The sequence below is a fragment of the Leucoraja erinacea genome, chromosome 1, assembly GCF_028641065.1.
Source record: "Leucoraja erinacea ecotype New England chromosome 1, Leri_hhj_1, whole genome shotgun sequence".
NCBI lineage: Eukaryota > Metazoa > Chordata > Chondrichthyes > Rajiformes > Rajidae > Leucoraja > Leucoraja erinaceus.
Genome location: NC_073377.1, coordinates 114,744,479 through 114,769,288, shown reverse-complemented (window position 1 = coordinate 114,769,288; position 24,810 = coordinate 114,744,479). Strand labels below are relative to the sequence as shown.

Below are 24,810 nucleotides of genomic sequence, written 5' to 3'. Positions count from 1 at the left end.
CTCTCATAATTTTATATACTCCTGTCAACCTCCGATGTTCCAGAGTAAACAATTATGCAATTTGTCCTACCTCTCCTTATAGCCAATATCCTCTAATCCAAGCAGCATTCTGGTAAACCTTTTCTGCACCCTCTTCAAAGCCTCCACATGCTTCCTATAATGTTCCTTCCTGCACATTTTGTCTCCTCTCTCTTTCTGCTATTACATTATTCTGGTAATTAAAGCATCACAAATGATTTAAGCCGAACACCTCCACTCGGTTCGCAATAACCAACCTGATCTCCTGGTGGCTCAGCACTTCAACTCCCCCTCCCATTCCGAATCCGACCTTTGTGTCCTGGGCCTCCTCCATGGCCAGAGTGAGGACCACCATAAATTGGAGGAGCAGCTCCCCATATTTCGCTTGGGAAGTTTGCACCCCAGCGATATGAACATTGACTTCTCTAATTTCAGGTAGTCCTTACTTTTTCCTCCCCTTCTCAGCTCTCCCTCAGCTCACTGGCTCAAAACGTTGCCTATTTCCTTCGCTCCATAGATGCTGCCTCACCCGCTGAGTTTCTCCAGGATTTTTGTCTACCTTCGATTTTCTAGCATCTGCAGTTCCTTCTTAAACAAAACATCACAAATGATTGTCTACATTGCTAAGTCTCTCTAGTTTAGTTTAGTTTGGAGATACAATATGGAAACAGGCCCTTCGGCCCACTGAGTCCACAGCGTCCAGCAATCACCCATACATGACGGACAATTTACAGAAGGCAATTAACCTACAAACCTGCATAGCTTTGGAATGTAGGAGGAAACTGGAATAACCGGAGAAAACCCACACGTTCACAGGGAAAACGTTCAAACCCCGTACAAACAGCACCTGAGGTCAGGATCGAACCCGGGACCCTGACGTTGTAAGGCAGCAACTCTACCTCTGTGCCACTGTGCTACCCTTAGTTCATGCATTTGGTGGGCGACCAGTATCCCATTATGTGGAACATTCTTACCTATAAAGCAGCCAATGTACAGTGCCCTCCATAATGTTTGGGACAAAGACCCATCATTTATTTATTTGCATCTGTACTTCACAATACGAGATTTGTGATAGAAAAAAATCACATGTGGTTAAAGTGCACATTGTCAGATGTTATTAAAGGACATTTTTATACATTTTGGTTTCACCATGTAGAAATTACAGCTGTTTGGGACACATGGCTTCATAGGTGCTCCCAGGTGTGTTTAAATGCCCCCTTAATGCAGGTATAAGAGAGCTCTCAGCACCTAGTCTTTCCTCCAGTCTTTCCATCACCTTTGGAAACTTTTATTGCTGTGTATCAACATGAGGACCAAAGTTGTGCAAATGAAAGTCAAAGAAGCCATTATGAGACTGAGAAACAAGAATAAAATTGTTAGAGACATCAGCCAAACCTTAGGCTTACCAAAATCAACTGTTTAGAACATCATTAAGAAGAAAGAGCACTGGTGAGCTTACTAATCGCAAAGGAACTGGCAGGCCAAGGAAGCCCTCCGCCGCTGATGACAGAAGAATTCTCTATATAATAAAGAAAAATCCTCAACACCTGTCCAACAGATCAGAAACACTCTTCAGGAGTCAGGGGTGTGGATTTGTCAATGACCACTGTCCGCAGAAGAATTCATGAACAGAAATACAGAGGCTGCACTGCAAGATGCAAACCACTGGTTAGCTGCAAAAATAGGATGGCCAGGTTACAGTTTGCCAAGAAGTACTTAAAAGAGAAACCACAGTTCTGGAAAAAGGTCTTGTGGACAGATGAGACGAAGATTACATATCAGAGTGATGGAAAGAGCAAAATATTGAGGAGTGAAGGAACTGCCCAAGATCCAAAGCATACCACCTCATCTGTGAAACACAGTGGTGGGGGTGTTATGGCCTGGGCATGTATGGCTGCTGAAGGTACTGGCTCACTTATCTTCATTAATGAAACAACTGCTGATGGTAGTAGCATAACGAATTCTGAAGTGTATAGACACATCCTATCTGCTCAAGTTCAAACAAATGCCTTAAAAATCATTGGCCGGCGGTTCATTCTACAGCAAGACAATGATCCCAAACATACTGCTAAAGCAACAAAGGAGATTTTCATAGCTAAAAATTGTCAATTTGTGAGTGGCCAAGTCAATCACTCGATCTGAACCCAATTGAGCATGCCTTTTATATGCTGAAGAGAAAATGGAAGGGGACTAGCCCCCAAAACAAGCATAAGCTAAAGATGGCTGCAATACAGGCCTGGCAGAGCATCACCAGAGAAGACACCCAGCAACTGGTGATATCCATGAATTGCAGACTTCAAGCAGTCATTGAATGTAAAGGATATGCAACAAAATATTAAACATAATTACTTTCATTTACATTATATTGCTGTGTCCCAAACATTATGGTGCCCTGAAATGGGGGGACTATGTCTAAACACTGCTGTAATTCCTACATGGTGAAACCAAAATGTATAAAAATACCCTTTATTAAAATCGGACAATGTGTACTTTAACCACATGTGATTTTTTTTCTATTACAAATCTCAAATTGTGGAGTACAGAGGCAAATAAATAAATGATGGGTCTTTGTCCCAAACATTATGGAGGGCATTGTAAATGCAAGTTGCTTCCGGAGGAGGCGCTGTCCTGAACGGCTGCCTGTCCTGCAGCTGTCCGTTTTTTTCCCTTCTTTTTTATTATTTTTAGTACGTTGAGTGTGCAGTCAGGGGGCCGAATCTTTTTATGTGTGGAGGGTGGTGGGGGGGAAGGGGGAAACTGTTTTTCAAGTCCCTACCTGGTCGGAGGGGTTGCCTTCCTCCGAGCAGCGTCTTCGACCTGTCCTTGCGGCCTACCAGCGGGTCCTGGAGCGACGTTTCCCTGAGGGGACCTGGCCAGAACATCGGCTTTGGCGGCGGCGCAGCGCTGGAGCGCTGTCGTGGAGCGGGCGATGCCTTTCCTGGGTCGCCGCGCTGGAACTCCAGTATGCTGGGACCGCCGATAAGAACATTGTGGAGCCGCGGTTCTGCGGAGCGGCCAGCTGCGACGCTGCACTTTACATCCCGGAGCCTGGGATCTCTCGTCGAGATCGCCAGTGTGTGGAGCTCCGTCCGGCGCGGTCTGTTGGCTTGGAAGCCGCGGTCTCCGGTGGGAAGGCGGCCGTTCCTGGCACCCCAAGCCGCTGGGGGTTCTCCCGACGCCGGAGCACCATCACCCGGCGAGAACATCGGGCGCCGTGGCGGCGACTGTGGAGGCCTCAATAGGCCCGACTTTGGGTGGACAAGAGGATGGGGACTGGACTTTGTGCCTTCCCCCACAGTGGGAACCACTGTGGGGGGATGTTTTGGTGTTGAATTTCTTCTTGAATGCTATGTTGTATTTTTATTAGTGTGCTGCAAGGACATCTGAATTTCCCCTGAATAAGGGGATTAATAAAGTCTAATCTAATCCTTTGGCTCCGTTCCAGACTTGTTTTACAGCTGACTGCCACCTTCCCCTCTGTCCCCCTCCCTTCTACTCTCTCCTGAACATTCTTCATACAAACAATACCTGTTCAACAGAAACGCCCTGAACCTGACCCACCTAGCCAAGGACAAGTTGGAGCTTGCTGGTTGCTGCCTTATTTGAAATCAGGGTTGGAAGCACAATGTAGGCTTGTCACCGCAACGACACATACCTCTCCAACGCAAGCAACTGATCAATATTTATCCTTCAAAGTGCAAGGAACCTAATGTGAGTGTTTCAAGTCACCACGGCAAATTGAAGGTGGAACAATGTACTTTATTTTATAGACACAAGGAACTGCAGATGCTGGATTACAAAAAAAAAGAAACAAAGTGCTGGAGTAACTCAGTGGGTCAGCTTTCTGGCCAGGTCCCCTCAGGGAAACGTCGCTCCAGGACCCGCTGGTAGGCCGCAAGGACAGGTCGAAGACGCTGCTCGGAGGAAGGCAACCCCTCCGACCAGGTTTTTTCCGCCACCTTCCCTGTGCCCCATCTGGATGATCACCTATTTCTTCCATTCCCCCCTCCCACGGTCTCCTTTCACCTATATTCTTTTCTCTGGCTTCACGATTCGCACTTCTTAGAGTTATAGTCATACATTGCGGAAACAAGTCCTTCTGCTTAACTTGCCCATACCAAACAACATGTCCCATCTACACTAGTCCCAGCTGCCCGCGTTTGGCCCATATCCCTCTAAACCTGTCCTATCCATGTACTTGTCTAAAAGATTCTTTAAACATTGCGATAGTGCCTGCAATCGTCTGTCCTGTTCCTGCGCTGTATCTCTAAAGTCTAAATATATGGACTTGGTAAGGCTGACCACTTCTATTTCCTGAATATCACTGAACTGTGGGTTTACCAATCATGATCTGTAAGTATCAGAGTCACCATGCCAGACACAGCATTTTTCATTCCAGATTACTGAAGAAACAATTTAAATTCCCAAGCTGCCATGGTAGGATTTGAACTGCTGGAGAATTAGTCCAGGTCCTTGGATTGCTGTTTGAATGATTTGACCACTGTATTTTTAACAAGTGAAGGGCTAACCTGTTTATCTCCATGTCCTTGATGCTGGAGGCAAGCTCCTCAGAAGACTCCATCTCTACTCCGCTGACACACTTGATGGGTGGAGTTCGCGTTGCCTCTGGAACTCCGCTCGACTGCTCCGGCTGAGGCACCTGGAAGGTTCCCGGGATGACTTTGGGCCTTGTCTTTCTGTTCTGAAACAGAGAGACAGTGTTGCTTAACACACACAGCATTCTGAACCAACAGGTTGTATTGCATAAACATTGAAATGAAGATGAGGGTTAATACACAAAAGGACACAAAGTGTTGGTGTAACTCTGTGGGTCAGGCAGCACCTCTGGAGAAAATGGATAGGTGACGTTTCGAGTATGAAGAAGGGTCTCGACCTGAAACATCACCTATCCATGTTCTCCAAAGATGCTGATGATGGACACAAAGTGTTGGAGTAACTCAGTGGGGTCAGGCAGCATCTCTGGAGAAAATGGATGGGTGACGTTTCGGATCGGAAACCTTCTTCAGACTGCTCGCATCTCCAGAGTTATTGCCTGACCTGACCACTGCACTTTGAGTCCTTCTAGGCTACATTCCATAGAATATGGAAAAGTACAGCAGATGAACACGGCCTTTGGCCCACAATTTCTGTGTTGAACATAATGCCGAGATAACCTAAATTCCTCTGCCTGCACGTGATCCATATACTCCACTCCCTGCTAATCAATGTGCCTTTTGAAAAGCCTCTTAAACACTACTAATGTATCTGCCACCTCCACCCTTGGCAGTGCATTGCGGGCACCTGCCACTCTGTGTGAAGCCTTGCCCCACACACATCAATTAAACTTTGGCCCTTAAAGCTATGCCCTTTAGTCTTTGACTTTTCCATCCTGGGGAAAAAGACTCTCCGGCTCCCCTATCTATGCTTCTCATCATTTTATATATTTCTATCTTGCAACATAGCCATAGATTCATTACAGCACTCAAAATGGCCAATTGGTGTTTGGGTACTGGGCCTGCCCTCGCTGGAGTTTAGAAGGATGAGGGGGACACCTCATTGAAACTTACTGAAAAGTGAAAGGCCTGGATAGAGTGGATGTGGAGAAGATGTTTCCAATAGTGGGAGACGGTAGGACCAGAGGATGTAATAAAAGGAGATAAGGAGGAGTTTCTTTAGTCAGAAGATGTTGAATCTGTGGAATTCATTGCCACCGACAGCTATGGAGGCCGCCACAAGGGCCACATCAAATAGATATTTTTGCAGCAGAGATTGACAGATTCTTGATTGGTACGGGTGTCAGGAGTTATGGAGAGAAGGCAGGAGAATAAAGTTGAGAGGGAAAGATAGATCAGCCATAACTGAATGGCGGAGTAGACTCGATGGGTGGAATGGTCTAATTCTGCTCCTATAACTTATGAACATGACTCTCTCACTGAGGCTCCGTGAAATACTGTCTTTCATATCCTATCCTAGCCCTGATTGATTCAGGGGGCCAGTGATTCCCAGAAATAAAACCACTCTCAGCACATAGATCTCACATCATCCTTGTACCTTTTGTCTAGAATATAAGATCTGTACTTCTGAGAGTCAAAGAGAGATACAGCTATACAGCATGGAAACAGGCCCTTCAGCCAGGGCTGCCAACTCTCACGCTTTGAGCGTGAGACTCACGCCCTCAAGCAAACTCTCACGCCCTCACGCTGATCAGAAATTTCTCACGCTCAGTGGTGAGAAATTTTGTGATCAACGAAAATGTCAAAACCCGGATAAACTGCATGATCCGCGGGTGTTGGCGAGCAGGGGCTACGGGAGGGATGGGAGCAGAACCAGTGGCGGGAACAGATGCGGGGAGCCGGGACTTGCGATGTGTTTGCGGCGCTGTCGAGTGGTTGCGCTGCCGCTGCAGCTCCGGCCATGGAGCATTACGGACAGTACGAGTGTCCCGGGCCGCGGAGCCGTCGGAGGCGTTGTGCCGCTGCCGCTGCCACGAGAGTCTCTGTGCCGAAGGGACAGACTCTCAAAGGGAGGTGGAGAGAGAGAGAGGGGAAGGAGACAGGGAGACAGTGGGGGGAGGGAGAGGGGGTGAGAGGAGAGAGGGGGGGAGAGACAGAGGGGGCATGAATGGAGAGAGAGAGAGAGGGAGAGGGTGGGAGAGGGGTGGAAGAGAGAGAGAGGGAAGAGAGAGAGGGGTGAGAGGGAAGAATGAGGGAAGAGAGAGCGGGTGGAGGGGGAGGAGAGGGTAGGAGAGAATAGGAGGGAGGGAGGGGAGGGAGATGGGAGAGAGAGGGAAGGAGGAGAAAGAGAGAGAGAGAGGGGGGGCGACAGAGAGAGGGGAGAGAGATAGAGAGAAAGAGAAGAGAGAGAGAGAGAGAGAGAGGGAGAGGGAGAGGGGAGAGAGGGGGAGAGGGAGAGAGAGAGAGGAGGAGAGAGAGGGAGAGAGAGAGAGGGAAGAGAGAGAGAGGGGGAAGAGAGAGAGGGAGAGAGAGAGAGAGGAGGAGAGGAGAGAGGGGAGAGAGAGGGGAGAGAGAGAGGGAGAGAGAGTGGGAGAGAGAGGGAGAGAGAGAGAGGGAGAGAGAGAGAGGGAGAGAGAGAGGGGAGAGAGAAAGAAGGGAGAGAGAGAGAGAGGGAGAGAGGGAGAGAGAGAGAGAGAGAGAGAGAGAGAAGGAGAGAGAGAGAGAGAGGGGGAGAGAGAGAGAGAGAGAGAGAGAGGGATGAGAGTGAGGTGGGAGGGAGAGAGAGAGGGAGAGAAAGAGAGGTGGAGAGAGGGGAGAGAGAGAGGAGAGAGAGGGGGGGCAGAGAGAGGGGGGGAGAGGGAGAGGGGGATAGTGAGGCAGGGCTGCCAACTCCCATGCATTGAGCGTGAGAATCACGCATTTCACCAAATTCTCACGCTGATCACAAATTTCTCTCGCTCTGTTGTGAGAAATTCTGTGATCAACGAAAATTTCAAAACTCATATCAACTGCATGGGTGTTAGAAGCGGAAGCAGCGGCGGGGACAGATGCGGACGGGGAGCGGGGCTGGAGAGTGTTTGCCGGGCTGGCGAGTCGCTCACTGCAGCTCCGGCCATGGAGCAGCCTCAGTGCAAGAGTCCCGGGCCGTCGGAGGCGTCGAAGCATTGCGCCGCTGCCGTGAGAGTCTCTGTGCCGAATTCACCCAGGTGACCGGCATGGATCAGGCTGCAGCTCGGTGCATCCTGGATGACAACCAGTGGCTGCTGGAAGTAAGTACCAAGCACTGAATAGCTACGGTGGAAGATAGTGGACTTCAAATGGGGGTGGTTGGTGAAAGCATCCTGCCTGCCTGCTAGATTTTCACTTACTGTAACGGCAGGAAAAATGTTCCCGATGTTGGGGGCGCTCAGAACCATGGGTCACAGTTTAAGAATAAAGGGGGGGGGCAGTTAGGACTGAGATGAGAACAAACTTTCTTCACGCAGAGAGTTGTGAATCTGTGGAATTCTCTGCCACAGAAGGCAGTGCAGGCCAATTCACTGGATGTTTTCAAGAGAGAGTTACATTTAGTTCTTGGGGCTAACGACATCAAGGGATATGGGGAAAAAACAGGAAAGAGGTACTGATTTTAGATGAATAGCCATGATCATATTGAATGGCAGTGCTGGCTCGAAGGGCCGATGGCCTATTCCTGCACCTATTTTCTATGTTTCTATGCTTGAGTATATGGCAATAAAACTCGATCACTTGATTTTGAAGCATTCATGCATGGTGGAGGTATAATGTAGTCATAGAGTGATACAGTGTGAAAACAGGCCCTTCGGTGCAACTTGCCCACACCCGCCAACATGTCCCAGCTACGCCACCTGCTTTTGGTCCATACCTCCAAACCTGTCCTATCCATGTATCAGTCTAACTTTTTCTTAAATGTTGGGATGGTCCCTGCCTCAACTACCTCCTCTGGCAGCTTGTTCCATACACCCATCATCCTTTGTGTGGATAAAGTTACCCCTTAAAAAGTTACCTCTTAAAAATACTTCATACAAAAAACATTGAAATCATACTTCTACAGTGCACTAAAACATGATTTTAATACATCAAATTTCAAAAAGTTCCTACCCTGGGAGGGGGGACACCCTTCTTCCACACCCTCTCCCCACTCGGTTGCTCCACTCCCTCACCGGGTACCCCCAAGGCCAGTGATCAGTGATCGCACAGCCTCCCCCCTTTCAAAAACGCTCCAATCCAATTTAAAGCATATATATTGCATTCAAGTGTAAGTTAAAAGACTCGCTACAGTATGCACCATATTGCACAATTTCAAGCTGAAAAATGCAAATGTTCCGTACCAATGGGAGGGGGACACCCTCCTCCCTCCCCTCCTCCCTCCCCGGTCGCTATACTCCCTCGGGCTTGGTCTCTCGCAATTTCTCACTCCCAACTCTCACCCAATGTTGGCAGCCCTGCTTCAGCCCAACTTATCCATGCCAACCAAGGTAGTATTCTGGGCCAGTCCTATTTATTTGCATTTCGCCCATATCCTTCTAAACCCCTCCTATCCATATAGCTCCCCTTGATCCATCTGCTAAAGGTATGAATCCCTGCCCTTTCTTTACGCTATTTAAACCATCTTTTGGTTACAGTTGCCCTCTTTCCCCTTACCAAGACTGTGGTGGTCAATAATTCAACAGGCCATTAGGAGAATAATTTAAGTTCCGACTAAATTCTCCCAATGTGCTGCCAAGGGAAATTGTACAGCTGTTTAAAGCGTGCATGTTAGAAAGGCATTTATCCATGCAGGTATAACTGTGACACAACCAGGAAAATATTTTGTGTCTATTTATAAGCATTTTGATCCTATCCTTCAAATACATAGTTTGGAATAAGAGCAGGCCAATTAACCCCTCGAGTATACACTCTCCCTCAATCTGCTGCATGCTTCTGAATGCCAGAGCTCGTCGGAAGGTGGGACTGGGTGGGAGCCGCTGAAAAAGTCGGGCGCGAGGAGGATGGGCCGGTGGGGAGGGTGAACAGGGGTAATGCCTGCAGCACTCGCAGGTAGGCTGCAGGAGGCGCCCTCGGGACACAAAGATGGCCAGACAAGGAGAGGAAAGGGACATCAGTTCGCAGGATCTGCTCCGCGACATCGATCACACGGGCCGACCGGACTTTGAGTAATGGTGCCAAAATTGGCAGCGCCCACACGTGTAATATATGTAAAATGAATGTCACATATACAGTTGCATATGTGACAAATAGAGCACTTTATTAAGCACTAATCTATTAATCTATCAATAATTGTTCATGGTAACTCCAACCTCCAACTACCCTCTGGCATAGATAGGGTAGACAGTCAAAACCTTTTTCTCAGGGTGCAAGTGTCCAATACTGGAGAGCACAGCAATAAAGTGAGAGAGGGAAAGATTCATGTTCATGTGCGGGGCAAGTTGCAAAGGTCGAACAAAAACTGGACTTGTTCAAAGCAAGATGTACATTCCCACACATTGATGCATTTGCAAACTGATTACATTACTGCAGTGATCTGTACGCAATATGTTAAAAATATTTTTTTTACACAGACAGTGGTGAGTGCCTGGGACACATTGCCTGGCGTGGTGGTAGAGGCAGGTCTGATCGTGGCGTTTAAGAGGCTTTTAGATAGGCAGATGGAAGTGAGTCGAAGAGAGGGACCAGGGTATTGCCCCCAGCGCTATCAAGGTCGGCTGCAGGAGGCGCACCCTGGGACACAGAGGTGGTCGGACGAGGAGAGACACGACGGTTGGTGGGCCAGGCAGGTCGAGAGAGACGGAGGAGGCCATGCAGCTGCCTGGGCTTACGTGGATCCGGGGGAGGGGGCTCCAGTACATCCAGCACGTGAACTGGACATTGGACTTTTACTTTTGTAAATGGAGCAAAAATATGGTGACGGGTGCCAGAATTTCACTGTGCAGTGCATACGTAACAATAAAGAACCATTGAAGTGTAAGGAATAAAGAGATATGAATTATGTACTGGCAGATGAGGTCAGTTTAACAGCATCATATCAGGCATTGACATATCTGGCATGAACCAATTTTATACAACTTACTGCAGGTGATTTCAGCCTTTAATCCACAGAGCCCAGGAGACAGCATGGACAATGCAGTAAACCTGCACAGTCAAAGGGAGAACGTGCAAACTCCACGCAGGCAGCACCGGAGGTCAGTACTGGGCTGGGGCTGCGGGAGCTGTGAGGCAACAGCTCTGCCCACTGCGCTACTGCCATTGGGGTGGCTTCCATGATAATGTAGGGCTGGGAGAGTGTGGGAAGGATCTAAAGCTCATGAATCATCTGAGAAAGCTCGCGATTCAGCATTCCTTTCAAAGGTTCTCGTTGCCCCTGGTGTAACCCGGAATCATCTTTCTAACAACAAGATGTTTAGCAGAAAGGCTTTTCTGCAGTATTTTCCTGAGACTGCATCAGGTATGGAGGTGCATCCTAAGATCACTCAGAAAAGCCAGAACGGATGCTGGTGTCTTTCTACCGTTGTGCGTTAGGGTGTCCTGAAACATGGCATCCTGGTTTAGTATGGCAACTGTTCTGCAGCTGACAAGAAGTCTCTGCAGAGAGTCATCAATGCAGCCCAGAAGATCACCAACACACACCTGCCTGCCCTGGAAGAGATCTATAGCTCTCGTTGCCTGCGGAAGATTCATCAGCAAAAGGATTTCATCGCACATCGAGCAGGGAGGTTCTGCCCCAGAAAAGTTGTACAGGTCCATCAAGACCACACCACAAGTATTGCGTAACAGTTTTGGTCTCCAAAGGCCATGACTACTCTGACTCTGCACTGATTGCCACAGAGGGAGTAGCAATATTTTGTTCACACAACTGATTACTGGGAAATCAGGACATTATGACTTTACATAGAAAGATAGAAATTAGGATAGGAGTAGGTTTATACTCTTCGAGAATGCACCGATTCAGAGGGGATCTTATAGAAACTTACAACTCAGTATCCCGTACCTGATCATATTGAATGGCTGTGCAGGCTCAAAGGGCCAAATGGCCTACTCCTGCACCTAATTTCTATGTTTCCATGCAATGTAGGGCTTTAGACAAGGGAGAGTGTGGGAGGATGTAAAGCTCATGAATCATCTAAGAAAGCTCACGATTCAGATTCCTTTCAAAGGTTCACCACCCCTGGTGTAAAAGTTTTCATCTTTCTAACAACAAAATTTTAAAGGATTTTCCCCAGTATTTTCCTGAGACTGCATCCCTTGTAGAACCTCCCCAACATCGGATCACTCTTCCTGCTTGACAAGTTTTCTAGCCGTTTTTATTATTCGTTATACCATAGAGAGTTCCTGATACATTGGAGATCCTGCTCAGGCAGTGGCAAAATTGTTTGGTAGGTAGCTACAATGACAATAGAGTTTATGCATAGAGTCTTCAATTATTAGCTTCTTATTATCATTATGTACAAATCATGAAGGCCTGCCCGTGAATACTTCATCTTTAGCCCAATGTAGGGGAATCAAGAACCAGCGGACTTACATTTAAGGTTAGAGGGGAAAGATTTACTAGGAACCTGAGGGGCAACTTTTCACTCCGATGATAGTGGCTATCCGGAAAAGCGTTGCCAGGTCAGGTCCATCAAATCACACACACTAACTGCCGTGCCATTTATCTTAATTCAAACAGTTTTGATTTTAGAACACACTACTCTGTATATCACTGAACAACAGGCCCCATCGCTAATATTTTGTACTGTCACAAACTCTGTCATCTACCTGCACATTAGATCGACATAGAAGCATAGAAATATCCAGGTGCCTATCCAAAAGTCTCTTCGGCCCCCTAGCCTGCACCCACTACTCAAGCCACGCGCTGCATGGCCCTCATCCAACTCAGTATCCTGTACCTGCAACTCTTTTAAACTTTGCCCCTCTCGCCTTAAAGCTAGTTTAAAGTCTTCTAGTATTTGACATTTAAGGTCCTCGAGTATTTGGTATTTCCACCCACGGAAAAGGGTTTGACTGTCTATCTCGCATGGTCTCATATTTCCAGAGATACACCACACTCTGTGTGAAAAAAGTTCTTCTCATCTCGGTTTTAAAGGATTACTTCACGCTGCCTTAAGCTGGTCACCAGCCTTGAGACTTGGACTTTGTACAACAAATGGATCTCACCTTCCATCCCTCTTCTCAATCTTTTCTTGCAAGAGGTACAAATTCGTTTTTCATTATTATTTATCTCCAACATTCAGGAGCTTTCTTCTCAGGCAGTGCAGCAACTGAAATTCTGTGAGAGAGGGGTCCTGACAATGACAATAGAGTTTGGAGACCTTCGGACTGTCTTTAATTGGACTATATAGGTCTTTAACTTGCACTATATACCCTAATATTATACCCTTTATCCTAATATCTTTACATTGCTGACTGGATAACATACAACAAATATGTTTCTCATTGTACCTCGGTGCACGTGACAATAAACTAATCTATATGAATTGCATGGGTAGGAAGAAACTGCAGATGCTGGTTTACATCGAAGATAGACAGAAAATACTAGAGTAATTCGGCGAGTCAGGAAGGATCTCTGGAGACAAGGTACAGGTGACGTTTTGGGTCGAAACCCTCCTTCAGACTCACGTGCATCCTCTGTATGGCCAACCTCTCTGCAAACCATTTCTCTCCCAGTCTTTGAGGAATTAAGAGCCGTGATATTATCAAGAGACTACCTTTGTTTCCTGTAGCGAGGCTTTGTCCAAACCTTAGGCTTGAGGGCAGAGGAGGACCTGCAGCTGGGTGACTGATGCACTGTCTGGACAAACCAAGCCAGTTGTGTAGGCTGAGAGAGCGCAGGGCAAGCTCCTTCATCGTTCCACGCCACCACTCTACTGCACGCCCAACTGGACGCAGCAGAACCAAACCTTTGCCAGCTGGCCCATTCGCTCTATTTGTTCCACTCGCAGCCCATTGAATTTGAAAGGCAAAAACACTCTTGTTTACGTTCAAACTGCACTCAATCTACTCTGCACTTCCATTGTTAGCGTCCGGTAGCAGTGAGGGGGAGGAACTGCAAGGGATTAACAAATCAGTGCGGTTAAAGGAAAACAAGAAATCTCTGGCACTCGTTCAGTTTGCAAAATCTCTTCCTTAAACGGGCAATAACAATTGTATGGGTACAAGGAACTGCAGGTGCTGGTTTACACAAAAGAGCAAAAGGCGATGGAGTAACTCAGCAGGTCAGGCATCATCTCTAGAGAACACGGTTAGGTGACGTTTCGGGTCGGGACCCTTCTTCAGACTGAAGAACAATTGTATGTTAAAAGAGTCATACAGTCATACTGCGTGGAGATAGGCCCTTCGGACCAACTTGCCCACACCGACCAACATGCATCATCCACACTACGCCTACACTTGGCCCATATCCCTCCAAACCCATCCATTTGTTTATTAAACGTTGTAATGGTACCTGCCTCAACTACCTCCTCTGGCAGCTTGCTTCATACACCCACCTCCTCTTGTGTGAAAAAGTTACCCCTAAGATTCCTATCAAACCTTTCCCCCTTCACCCCAAACCTATGTTGTCTGGTTCTCGATCCCCCTATTCTGTTCAGGAGATAAAGAGGGGATTCTTCTTCTTGCTGAGACCTTATGCCCAATATATGTGTTGCCAGTGAAGACATAAGAGGCTGCAGATGCTGGAATCTTGAGCAAACGCACAAAGTGTTGGAGGAACTCAGCGGGTCAGGCAGCATCCATGAAAGGAATGGATAGAAGACGTTTTGGCCCAGGACCCTTCTTGAGACTGATCAGATTAAAAGGTCCCGACCTGAAACCTTGTCTGTCCATTCCCTCCTCAAATGCCGGCTGACCCGCTGAGCTCCTCCAACACTTGGTGCTTAGCTTAAGTGTAGTCAGTTACTTTTTTGTCCATAACAGTCAGTACACACACCCTGAAAAGTAGGACACAGGGGATAGGGTGGAATTGACTTGGCAAGGCAGTGGTGTTTCATGAAAAATCAAGACACTGCAGATGTTGGAAATCCGAAACAAAAACAGGAAATGCCAGACATACTCAGCTGGTCAGGCAGCAGCTGTGGAAGGAGAAACATTTCGGATCTGGGACCCTTTGTCAGATCTTAACACCCTACTTCTATCAGTCTGAAAAAGAGTCCTGACCAGACCTTGCACCAGAATATTATACATCTTTGTGCGAGGCCCAATGCACAATTATCCAGAGCATACGAATAGAACAGGGAAGACTGGGTCAACATGATAACAAATAAAACGGTCATTTCTGGTACAGACAGAGCGAGTGAGTATCCTAAAGATATATTCGATATTGAACATGGAAACATAGCACAGTGAGGCACAGGAACAGGCCGTGCGGCCCACAATATTTGTGCCAAACATGATGCGAGTTAAACATCTCATCTGAATGAATACGTTTATTGGCCAAGTATTCACATACCAGGAATTTGCCTTGGTGCTCCACCCGCAAGTGACAACATGACATACAGTGACAGTTAGGATGACACATAAAACATTAAACATTAATGATAAAACATTATTGATTAAACATGTGAATTAAATAAAATACCGCAGCAAAAGGAGACTACAGATTTTTGGTTATTGAATAGAGCTACAAGTCGTGGGGAAAAAAAAGCTGTTTTTATGTCTGGCTGTGGCAGCTTTGACAGTCCGGAGTCACCTTCCAGAGGGAAGTGATTCAAAGAGTTTGTGGCCAGGGTGAGAGGGGTCAGAGATGATCTTACCTGGCACAGGATTCATATCCGCCTATTCCTGCACTTCCATGTGCCTATCTAAAAGCCTCTTAAATGCCACTGTCGTATCTGCCTCCACCGCCACCCCTGGCATTGTGCTCCTGTTCCATCCCCCACTACTCTCTGTGTAAAAAACTTGCCTCCTCACGTTGCCATTAAACTTAGTGAAACATCACCCTTTTGACGCTGTGCTCCCACACCCATACCTCCTCTCACAGTTTGGAATTTGTAAAGAGATGTGTGAAATTATCTCTTTTGCGGGAAGAGTCAACGGTGAAAAATGGGGTGGAAAATGGAGCTGAGGCCAGGTCCAAAGCATCTGTGATCTCATTGAATAGGCTGGAGGGGTCACTGGCCAACTCCTGCACCCACAGCTCACGGTCACCAGGACGGGAGCAGCAGTGAGGCCTGCTCTCTGGAAATCCTAAGACACAACCCTTAATACACAAATAACCTCTGAGATGGAGAATCCAGAAGCTGTGATGCAAGTACAAACATTCAAAGACATTTGCAGTAGGTATACCTTCCTTTAAGGTGCAAAGGCACAAAAGGAAAAATGGGCTAACCATAGCTTATAGAAATAACTAAAGGTAATATTTACTCTAAGAAGATTGCTTATTATCAGCATTAGCAGGCAGAGACATATATGACTGCTGCATGATTCTATAAGTCTCTATGACTCTATAACAGACACACAGTGGCACCGCGGTAGAGTTGCTGCCTTACAGCGCCAGAGACCCGGGTTCAGTCCTGACTACGTGTGCTGCCTGTATGCAGTTTGCACATTCTGCCTGTGACCCCGTGGGTTTTCTCCGGATGCTCCAGTTTCCTCCTACACTCCAAAGACATGCAGGATTGCAGGATAATAAGTTATAGGAGCAGAATTTGGCCATTTGGCCCATCAAGTCTACTCCACTGAGCTGATCTATCTTGCTCTCTCAACACCATTCTCCTGCCTTCTCCCCATAACCTTTCATACCTCCACTAATCAAGAATCTGCCAATCTTCCCCTTAAAAATATCCATTGGCTTGGCCTCCACAGCCTTCTGTGGCTTCTGTAAATTGTCCCTAGGGTATAGGACAGAACTAATGTACTCGTGATTGTTGGTCAGCGCAACCTCAGTGGGCTGTTTCCACGCTGTATCTCTAATCTAAACTAAACAGTAGATCTAGGGTCTGGGAATGTTTGAGGCTTGAAGAAAGGTCAAGAAATTGATAAATAAAGGAAAAATAGGACGTGAAAGTAAACCAGTAAGAAACATAAAATCAAACTATAAGGGCTTCAGAAGAAAAGTAAAAAGGAAACTTGCCTTGAGAGGGCCAGTGTTGGACCCTTTGAGCCAGATACAGGAGCATTTATAATTAGAAATAAGGAACGTTAGAGTTAAACTAATAACTTATTTTTCTGTCAATGAAGACACAAAAAAACTCCCAGAATTGTTGAAAGAGTCTACTGTGAAGAAGAACATAGAAATTTGTTTAAGTAAATATGCCTCGTTGGCTGTGCAAAACTGTGTGGGAATATCAACATAAATTGCTGGAGTAACTCAGTGGGTTGGGCAGCATTTCTGGAGGACACAGATAGGAGACGTTTCTGATCAGGACCCTACTTCAGACTGATTGCCACCTATCCATGTCCTCCAAAGTTGCTGCTTGACCTGCTGAGTTACTCCAACACTTGGAGGGCTGTACGTTTGGAGTTTATGCCTTTTCCCGATAGCCCCATGGGATTTCTCCGGGGGTGCTCCGGTTTCCTCCCACACTCTAAAGACATACAGGTTTGTAGATTAATTTGGGCTTGGCAAAATAAAATGTAAATTGTCCCGAATATGTAGGGTAGTGTTAATGTATGGGGTTCGCTGCTCGGCGCGGACTCAGTGGGCCGTAGAGCCAGTTTCCGGGCTATGTCTCTAAACTAAATAAACAAATCACTTAATGTGTTTCATGCAAGATTCCAGCATCTGCAGTTCCTTGTGTCTCTCTTGGGAGGATCAACCATGACTTGACTTGACTTGACTTGACTAAATGAACTGGCGGTTACATTGCCCCTGAGTAGTTATGTGCAGTGCTAGTACAACCACTTGCTAATGCTTGCTAATGGATTTAGCAATAGTGACTGGGCGTTAATTTGTTTCCTCCTTTTCTTCCAAGGACTAAATGGCCATCACCTACTCCTACTTCATTCCTTCTTTACATTTGCTGCTGACTTGCTTGACACCCCCAACATTTGGCAACTTTCAATAATAAGATTTGATTCCTGCATTCTTATCTCTTTTATTTGTCCCTTGGGATCGAGGGTAACTTGGCTTTACTCCTGACCTCCAGATGCAGGGACAGTTTCATCCCAGCTGTTATCAGGCAATTGAACCATCCTACCAACAATGAGAGAGCAGTCCTGAGCTACTATCCACCTCATTGGAGACCTTCGGACTATCTTTGATCAGATTATACTGGACTTTACCTTGCACTAAATGTTATTCACTTTATTCCCTTTGTAATGTATCTGTACATTGTGGATGGCTCGATGGTAATAATGTATTGTCTTTCCTCTGACTGGTTAGCACGCAACAAAAGCTTTTCACTGTACCTTGGTACATGTGACAATAAACTAAACTCAACTCAAATTTCCGAGGAACAGTAGATGCTGGTTCATTGATGAGAAATGTTTTTGTGTAGAGTGATGTTAGATGCGGGCTTGCCTGAAAGAATGATACAGCCAACTATTCAAAATGCATTGGAAAAGGAGCTGGATAGGCACTTGAAAGCTAGTAGTTTACATCTGTCTGTGCATTCCCTTTACAGGGCGGTACAGTGGAACAGCGAGCAGTAGAGTTTCTGCCTTGCAGCACCATAGACCTGGGTTCGATCATGATTCCGGTCCTGTCTGTACGGAGTTTGTACGTTCTCCCTGTGATAACATGGGTTTTCTCCAGGTGCTCCAGTTTCTTCCCACATTCTAAAGACGTGCGGGTTTGTAGGTTAATTGGCTTCTGTAAATTGTCCCTAATGTGTAAGATAGAACTCGTGTACGGGGTGACTGCTGGTCGGCATGGATGGATGGGCCGAAATGGTCTGTTCCCACGCTGTATCTCTAAACTAAATAGGCTGCTTGATCTGCTGAGTTCCTCCATCACTTTGTGTTTTGCTTAAAGGGCCTGTCCCGCGGGCATGCGACTCCATGCGGCAAGCACAACCTAAAGGGCCGGTCCCACCAGCATGCGCCTGCATGCGGCAAGCGCGACCAAACCAGAAGCGGGGGCCACGTGGAGGTCGAGTGAGTGACATGAAGTGCAAGCGAAGTCCACGGGAAGTTCACGCGTGACGTACGGCGTCGAGGCGGCTGTGGGCCGGCAGGCCGTTGCCGCGCAGAATTTTTGAACGCGGTCACTTTTTCGGAGCCCCGCGCGATGTCGGGACCAGCTCCGCACAACTCCATACGGCTCTGGCGATCAAAGTGGGACCGGCCCCGCGAGGCCGTACGGCTCAAGCGACTACGTTAGGTCGCGCTTGCCGCATGGAGTCGCATGACCATGGGACAGGCCCTTAACTATAGTTGGTAACTTTTATTTTCTATATAGCATAGACATTCACTCTGCTACAGAGTTAGCGCACACACACACGTGTGGGCACACAGGCACTCTCTTACTCCAATCACTCTCATCACACACCTCACTACTCATTCCCTTACAATTCTAGTTCCCTCTCCCCTACTTCTCCTCTTCCTCGAAATTACTCCCTCAATTTATTCCCTTCCTCAACTCCCCTCTCCATGTTACATTACAAAATTGATTACAGTCCACTGAAATATAGGGACAAAATGCTGCACTATTTCAAAATGGATAGGTGACGTTTCAGGCCAAGGCCCTTCATCAGACTGATTGTGGTTCCATTGAAATATGTCTCTGCAGAGAGAACTTTGAAAGACTATAACTAAAACCCGAATACTTATTTTAGCATTTAGCAGTAGATCCACTAATTGGTCAGACTTCTCCTTCACCGAGTGACTAAACTGCACAGGGAAGAATAGTAACAATTTAAAAACTTCCTATGAATAGAAAGGTACCTAATTCACTTGCAACTGGTGAATTAATGCTTCTGCAGAGTTGCAAAACACAGCATTAAAGATGCCACCAGAGTCAATGCCACCAGTCTCAGGAGGATTCAGTAGAATGAAAGCTACCAATGCAGGTCCAATACTAAAGGGTATGTAAGAAATTGAGTACTGGCATTGCCAATCATGGAACCACAGCGAAATGCAGCCTCCACGTGCAGTGCCATCTTTTGTACAAGCTGACAAACTACATAGGTCTGCCCAGGCACTATTTTGAAGAATTGGAATCAGCAACTCAGTATGGCAAGAAAAATCCATCTGGAGAAGGGTCCCGACCTGATAAGTCACCTATCCATGTTCTTCAGAGATACTGCCTGACCAGCTGAGTTACTCCAATATCTTGTGTCTTTTTCAGAACGGAACAGTCTCAATCAAAACTAAACCACAAGACATTGGAGTATCTCATCTGTTCAGGCAGCCCTGGAGAACACGAGGGCCTAAGCTCTAGAGAAACTTAAACAGGCTACAGTTTTATTCATTGGAGCACCGGAGAATGAGAGGTGATCTTACAGAGGTGTGTAAGGCCATGAGGGGAATAGATAGGAAAATGAACAGGGTCTTTTATCCAGAGTAGGAATCAAGAACCAGAGGAAATAGGTTTAAAATGAGAGGGAAAATATTTAATAGGAACCATGAGGGGCAACGTTTTAACGTAAAGGATGGTGGATAAACGGAATGAGGAGGTAGCTAAGGCAGGTAATAGCACACTGTTTAAAATACATTTGGAAAGCGAGTTCGATAGGTTAGGTGTAGACCAGTGGTTCTTAACCTTTTTGGCACCAGTACGCGCATACGCGAACAAAATACTGTATGTGGTATGTACTTTTGTTAGGTTCCTAAACATGGGCTCAACAAATTGATGTTATTTGTGTCCCCTTCATGACCCCTGCAAAGCCCCAAATGACCCCCATAGGGGGGGGGGGGTCACGTCCCCCAGGTTAAGAACCACTGGTGTAGACGAATATGGGCCAAACACAAGCAGGTGGGACTAGTGTAGAGAGGGCATGTTGGTCAATGTGGGCAGGTTCGGCCAAAGGGCCCGTTTCCACGCTGTGTGACTCTAACATGGATGATAGACGATGTTTCAAGTCAGGGCCCTTCTTCAGAGCTGACCCGATTCATCACCTATCCATGTCCTCCAGAGATGCAGCCTGACTCGCTGTTACTCCAGCACTTTGTCAAGGTTCCAGCATCTGCAGTTCCTTAAGCCTGCAGTCTCTTGGAAACGACAGCTACCATTTACACAGAACCATGAAGGACATTCTGTGAGTTTGAAAGCCAGTGAAATACTTCTTGAAGCATTTCCCTTGTTCAGCACAACAGGCCATTTCCACAGTGGCCTGTTCATCTGTTTTACCAATGTCAACTAAGGGATAGACATTGGTAAATAGACAGTGGGCAGAACAACAACTTCATGCCTTGATCGCATGCTCAGAGAACTGTCTGTGATGACTCAGCAATGGGTTAAAAACATCAGCAGTCTTCCTGTGCTTAAAGATCCTTGCACTGACACATAACCCCTTGACCAGCAAAGGCAGGACAGAGAATAAACAGGAAGAAATAAAACTAAGAGCTAAAAACAAGATGCATGTTAGAAATCTCAGGCTGCTAATTCAGCACGTCAGGCAGCATCTTAGATTTGGTTTTGAAATGTAGCATAGAAAAAGGCCTTTCTGCCCACCGAGTCCAGGGCTGACTAGTTCACATCAACTCATTCACACACGTCCTATACTTCTATGTTATGCCACTTTAAAATCCGCTCCCTCACACTAGAGGCAGGTTACAGAGGCTAATTAACCTGCAAATCCGCACGTTTTTGGGATGTGGGAGGAAACCTACCCGGTCACTGAAAGAACATGCAAACTCCACCCAGACAGCAGCCAAGGTCGGGATCGAACCCGGGTCTCTGATGCTGTGAAGCAGCGGCTCTATCAGCTGCACCACTGTGCCGCACAATCCGTTGAGGAAACATAAGTCTGTTCTTTCAGGTATAAATCGCCCCAGAATATAGGAAAAACCTCCTTCGAGGAAATGTTTATGAAAGAACAGTACAGAGCATAAAGGGCCTGTCCCACTGTATGAGCTAATTCAAGAGTTCTCCCGAGTTTCCCCTGATTCGAACTCGGAGAATTACGGTAATAGCCGCTTGTAGGTACTCGGGGCTCTCGTGGACATTTTTCAGCATGTTGAAAAATCTTCACGAGTCTTCACAAGCTTACCGCGTTTACCGAGTACCTGCCGTTAGCGTTACGAGCCACTAAGAGACATCCTGAGCTCCAACGTACCCGCTACGTACATTCTACATGCTTACCATGAGTTTGATTTTTTTTTTTTAACTCGGAAGAGCTCTTGAATGACATCGTACAGTTGGACAGGCCCTTAAGGAAGGTGGTACAACACAGTTACATTCGAGAATGAAGAGGGACCAACATGACTATTTTCTGTCAATTTGCTGGCACCAGAAACCTGCCGACACCTTTGTGCTTTGTGCTTTTTGTGTAAAAACAAAGAATTTCACTGCACCCAGGGTCGACAAAGTGGCGCGGTGGTCGAGTTGATGCCTTACAGCACCAGAGAGCTGGGTTTGTTCCTGACTATGAGAGCTATCTGTTTGGAGTTTGTACGTTCTCCCCGTGACCGCGTGGGCTTTCCCGGGTTGCTCCGGTTTCCTCCCATATTCTAAAGACATATTACAAATTTGTAGGTTAATTGGCTTTGGTAGAGATTGTAAATTGGCCCCAGTTTGTAGGAGAATGCTAGTGTACCAGGTGGGTCGAAGGGCCTGGTTCTCATTATCTCTAAACTAAACTAAAAAAGGTATAAAAAGCTGGAGTAACTCAGCGGGACAGGCAGCATCTCTGGAGAGAGGGAATGGGTGACATATCGGGTCTAGACACTTCTTCAGACTAAAAGTCCCCGGGAAAGGGAAATGAGAGATATAGAGGGTGTTGCAGAACTCCCGTCGGAGAGAGGAGGAGAACTTATGCAAAGTGGACATACCTGTACCTTGAGGAGATTTTGCAGTGGAGCAGACAAAATGTGTCGGAAGGAACTGCAGATGCTGGTTTAAACCGAAAGTAGACATAAAAAGCTGGAGAGAGTCAGCAGGGATAGACAGCATCTCTGGAGAGAAGGAATGGGTGACGTTTCGGGTCAAGACCCTTCTTCAGACAAAAATAGATACGTGTGACAAAGTATCATTGAACTGAGGCCAGAATTGGATGAATGCAAAACTGGGGTGGCATGCAGTTCTGACAGAGGTAGTTGTGACAAATATGATATTTTCACCCAGTAACGTTTGCATTCTCTGCTGTTGCTTCGATTCACTTCCACTCAAAGCCCCGTGCACTACTTTGTTGCCTCGTTATTTAAACTTTCCAGTGCACTCCTTGTCAGCCCGTATTCTCCCTGATGTAAATTTGTGCTCACATTAGTTCACATTGATGTGGCCTTATCTTAACTCAGTTCAGGTCAGAGTCAATTGTGCCTGAAATTGGTGACCTCTAATAGTTCCCAACCCAAAAATATCTCAACACGTAGCAATCCACAATCAGATAAACCCAGACATATCTCAGGCTCTCACATTTGTATACATCATCCTTACTGAAAGCAAAATACTCTTTCATTTTACCACACCATTTTGGCAGAGTAGTTCAGTTTAGTTTAGTTTGGTTTATTGTCACATGTACAGAGGTACAGTGAAAAGCTTTTGTGGAGAGATACAACTTGGAAACAGGCCCTTCGGCCCATCAAGTCCATACTGCCCACTGATCACCCGCATGCTAGTTCCATGTTATTCCACTTTTGCATCTTACACACTAGGGACAATTTACACAAGCAAACCTGCAAGTCTTTGGAATGTGGGAGGAAACCGGAGCACCTGGAGAAAACCTATGCAGTCACAGGGAGAACGTACAAACTCCTCACAGACAGAGATGCCTGGCCTCACAGTGACTCTGGCACTGTGAAGCAGCAGCTCTACTGCTGCACCACTGTGCCGCCCATGTAAAATACATCAATTTGCATTATACCTTTCAAATCCATTTCATGGGTTTTTAAAATGCTCTGCAGCCACGTTTGAAGTGTGATCAGCTATAATATATAAAGCGCAGCAGTAAACTTGCACACAGCAGAAACTTGCCACAGAAGACTGTGGAGGACAAGTCAATGGATATTTTTAAGGCAGAGATAGATTCTTGATTAGTACGGGTGTCAGGGGTTATGGGGTGAAGGCAGGAGAATGGGGTTGAGAGGGAGAGATAGATCAGCCATGATTGAATGGCGGAGTGGACTGGATCAGCCGAATGGCTCCGGTCACTTATGAACCCCATAAACATAAAGGTGATGGAATAGAAGTAGCGACTCGCTATTTAGCAGAGTCACTCCAATTTGAACATCGTACCCGACAAGCAACCAAAAGGGTCCATGGCCATACCTTTGGCTTCCAGCCACCCATTCATTCCTTCGTGCCTCCTTACCTGTGGCTGGTTCCTACTGGTGAAGAGTGAGCCTTTCCCCTTCCATCCCCCCTCTTAAAAAACCGCGACCGCTGATGTGAGAAGACGATCTCTTCAGCGAATTTCAGGATCGCCAACAGGAGCAACTTTTTAATATCACAGATTCCACAGCCTGTACACACCCTGAATTCCAATGCAGAATCGGACTATATAGATCCAAAGTATAATGAGTGTAAAGATTAGGGACACAGAGTTATTCGCCTCTTATAAACAGTGACTATGATTTGCTTGTTGTTTAGTTTTATGGCATACACTGTGTACACAAAACAGATAACTTCACATTATCCTGACCTTGACAGAATAAAAGGCAAAACATTTCACCTGAGATTTCAGAATTGGTGTTCCTGCAGTTTTAATTTAACTCCTCGTGTACCAAACCGATGTCAGTGAGGATCAAGAGAAAACCAGGCAAACTCAAGAAAGCTTGTTTGAAGCTGCTTTTTCTCACTTCTCACCCCTCCATTGGGCAAGTGTTCTCTCCATAGTTTAGAGGTGCAGCGTGGAAGCAGGCCCTTCGGCCCACCGAATCTGTGCCGTCCAGCGATCACCCAGTACACTCGCACTATCCTAAGCACTGGGGACAATTTACAGTTTTCACCAAAACCAATTAACCTACAAACCCAAATTGAATCATCATTGCTTTTGCAAGGGTGATACCAAATGGGGGGGGGGGGTGATGCAGCGATAGAATTGCTTCCTTACAGCGCCAGAGACCTGGGTTCTGGGTTCGATCCTGACTATGGGTGCTGTCTGTACAGAGTTTATACGTTCTTCCTGAGACCGTGTGGGTTTATTCCGGGTGCTCCGGTTCCCTCCCATACTCCAAAGACGTGCTGGTTTGCAGGTCATTTGGCTTCTGTAAATTGTCCCAAGTCTGTAGGATATAACGATCATATGGGTGATCATTGGTCGGTGTGGACTCGGCAGGTCAAAGG

General features: G+C 46.6%; 1 protein-coding gene across 2 annotated transcripts in view; it reads right to left on the bottom strand.

Annotated features, from left to right (window-relative positions):
- The window catches only part of fam13a (family with sequence similarity 13 member A), a 229,745-nt gene that overhangs the window by 101,522 nt on the left and 103,413 nt on the right, over positions 1-24,810 (bottom strand). For both annotated transcript variants that reach the window (XM_055641629.1, XM_055641636.1), the window contains exon 7: positions 4,548-4,720. In XM_055641629.1, coding sequence (XP_055497604.1) covers positions 4,548-4,720 — 173 coding nt within the window. The remainder of the gene's footprint in view (positions 1-4,547; positions 4,721-24,810) is intronic.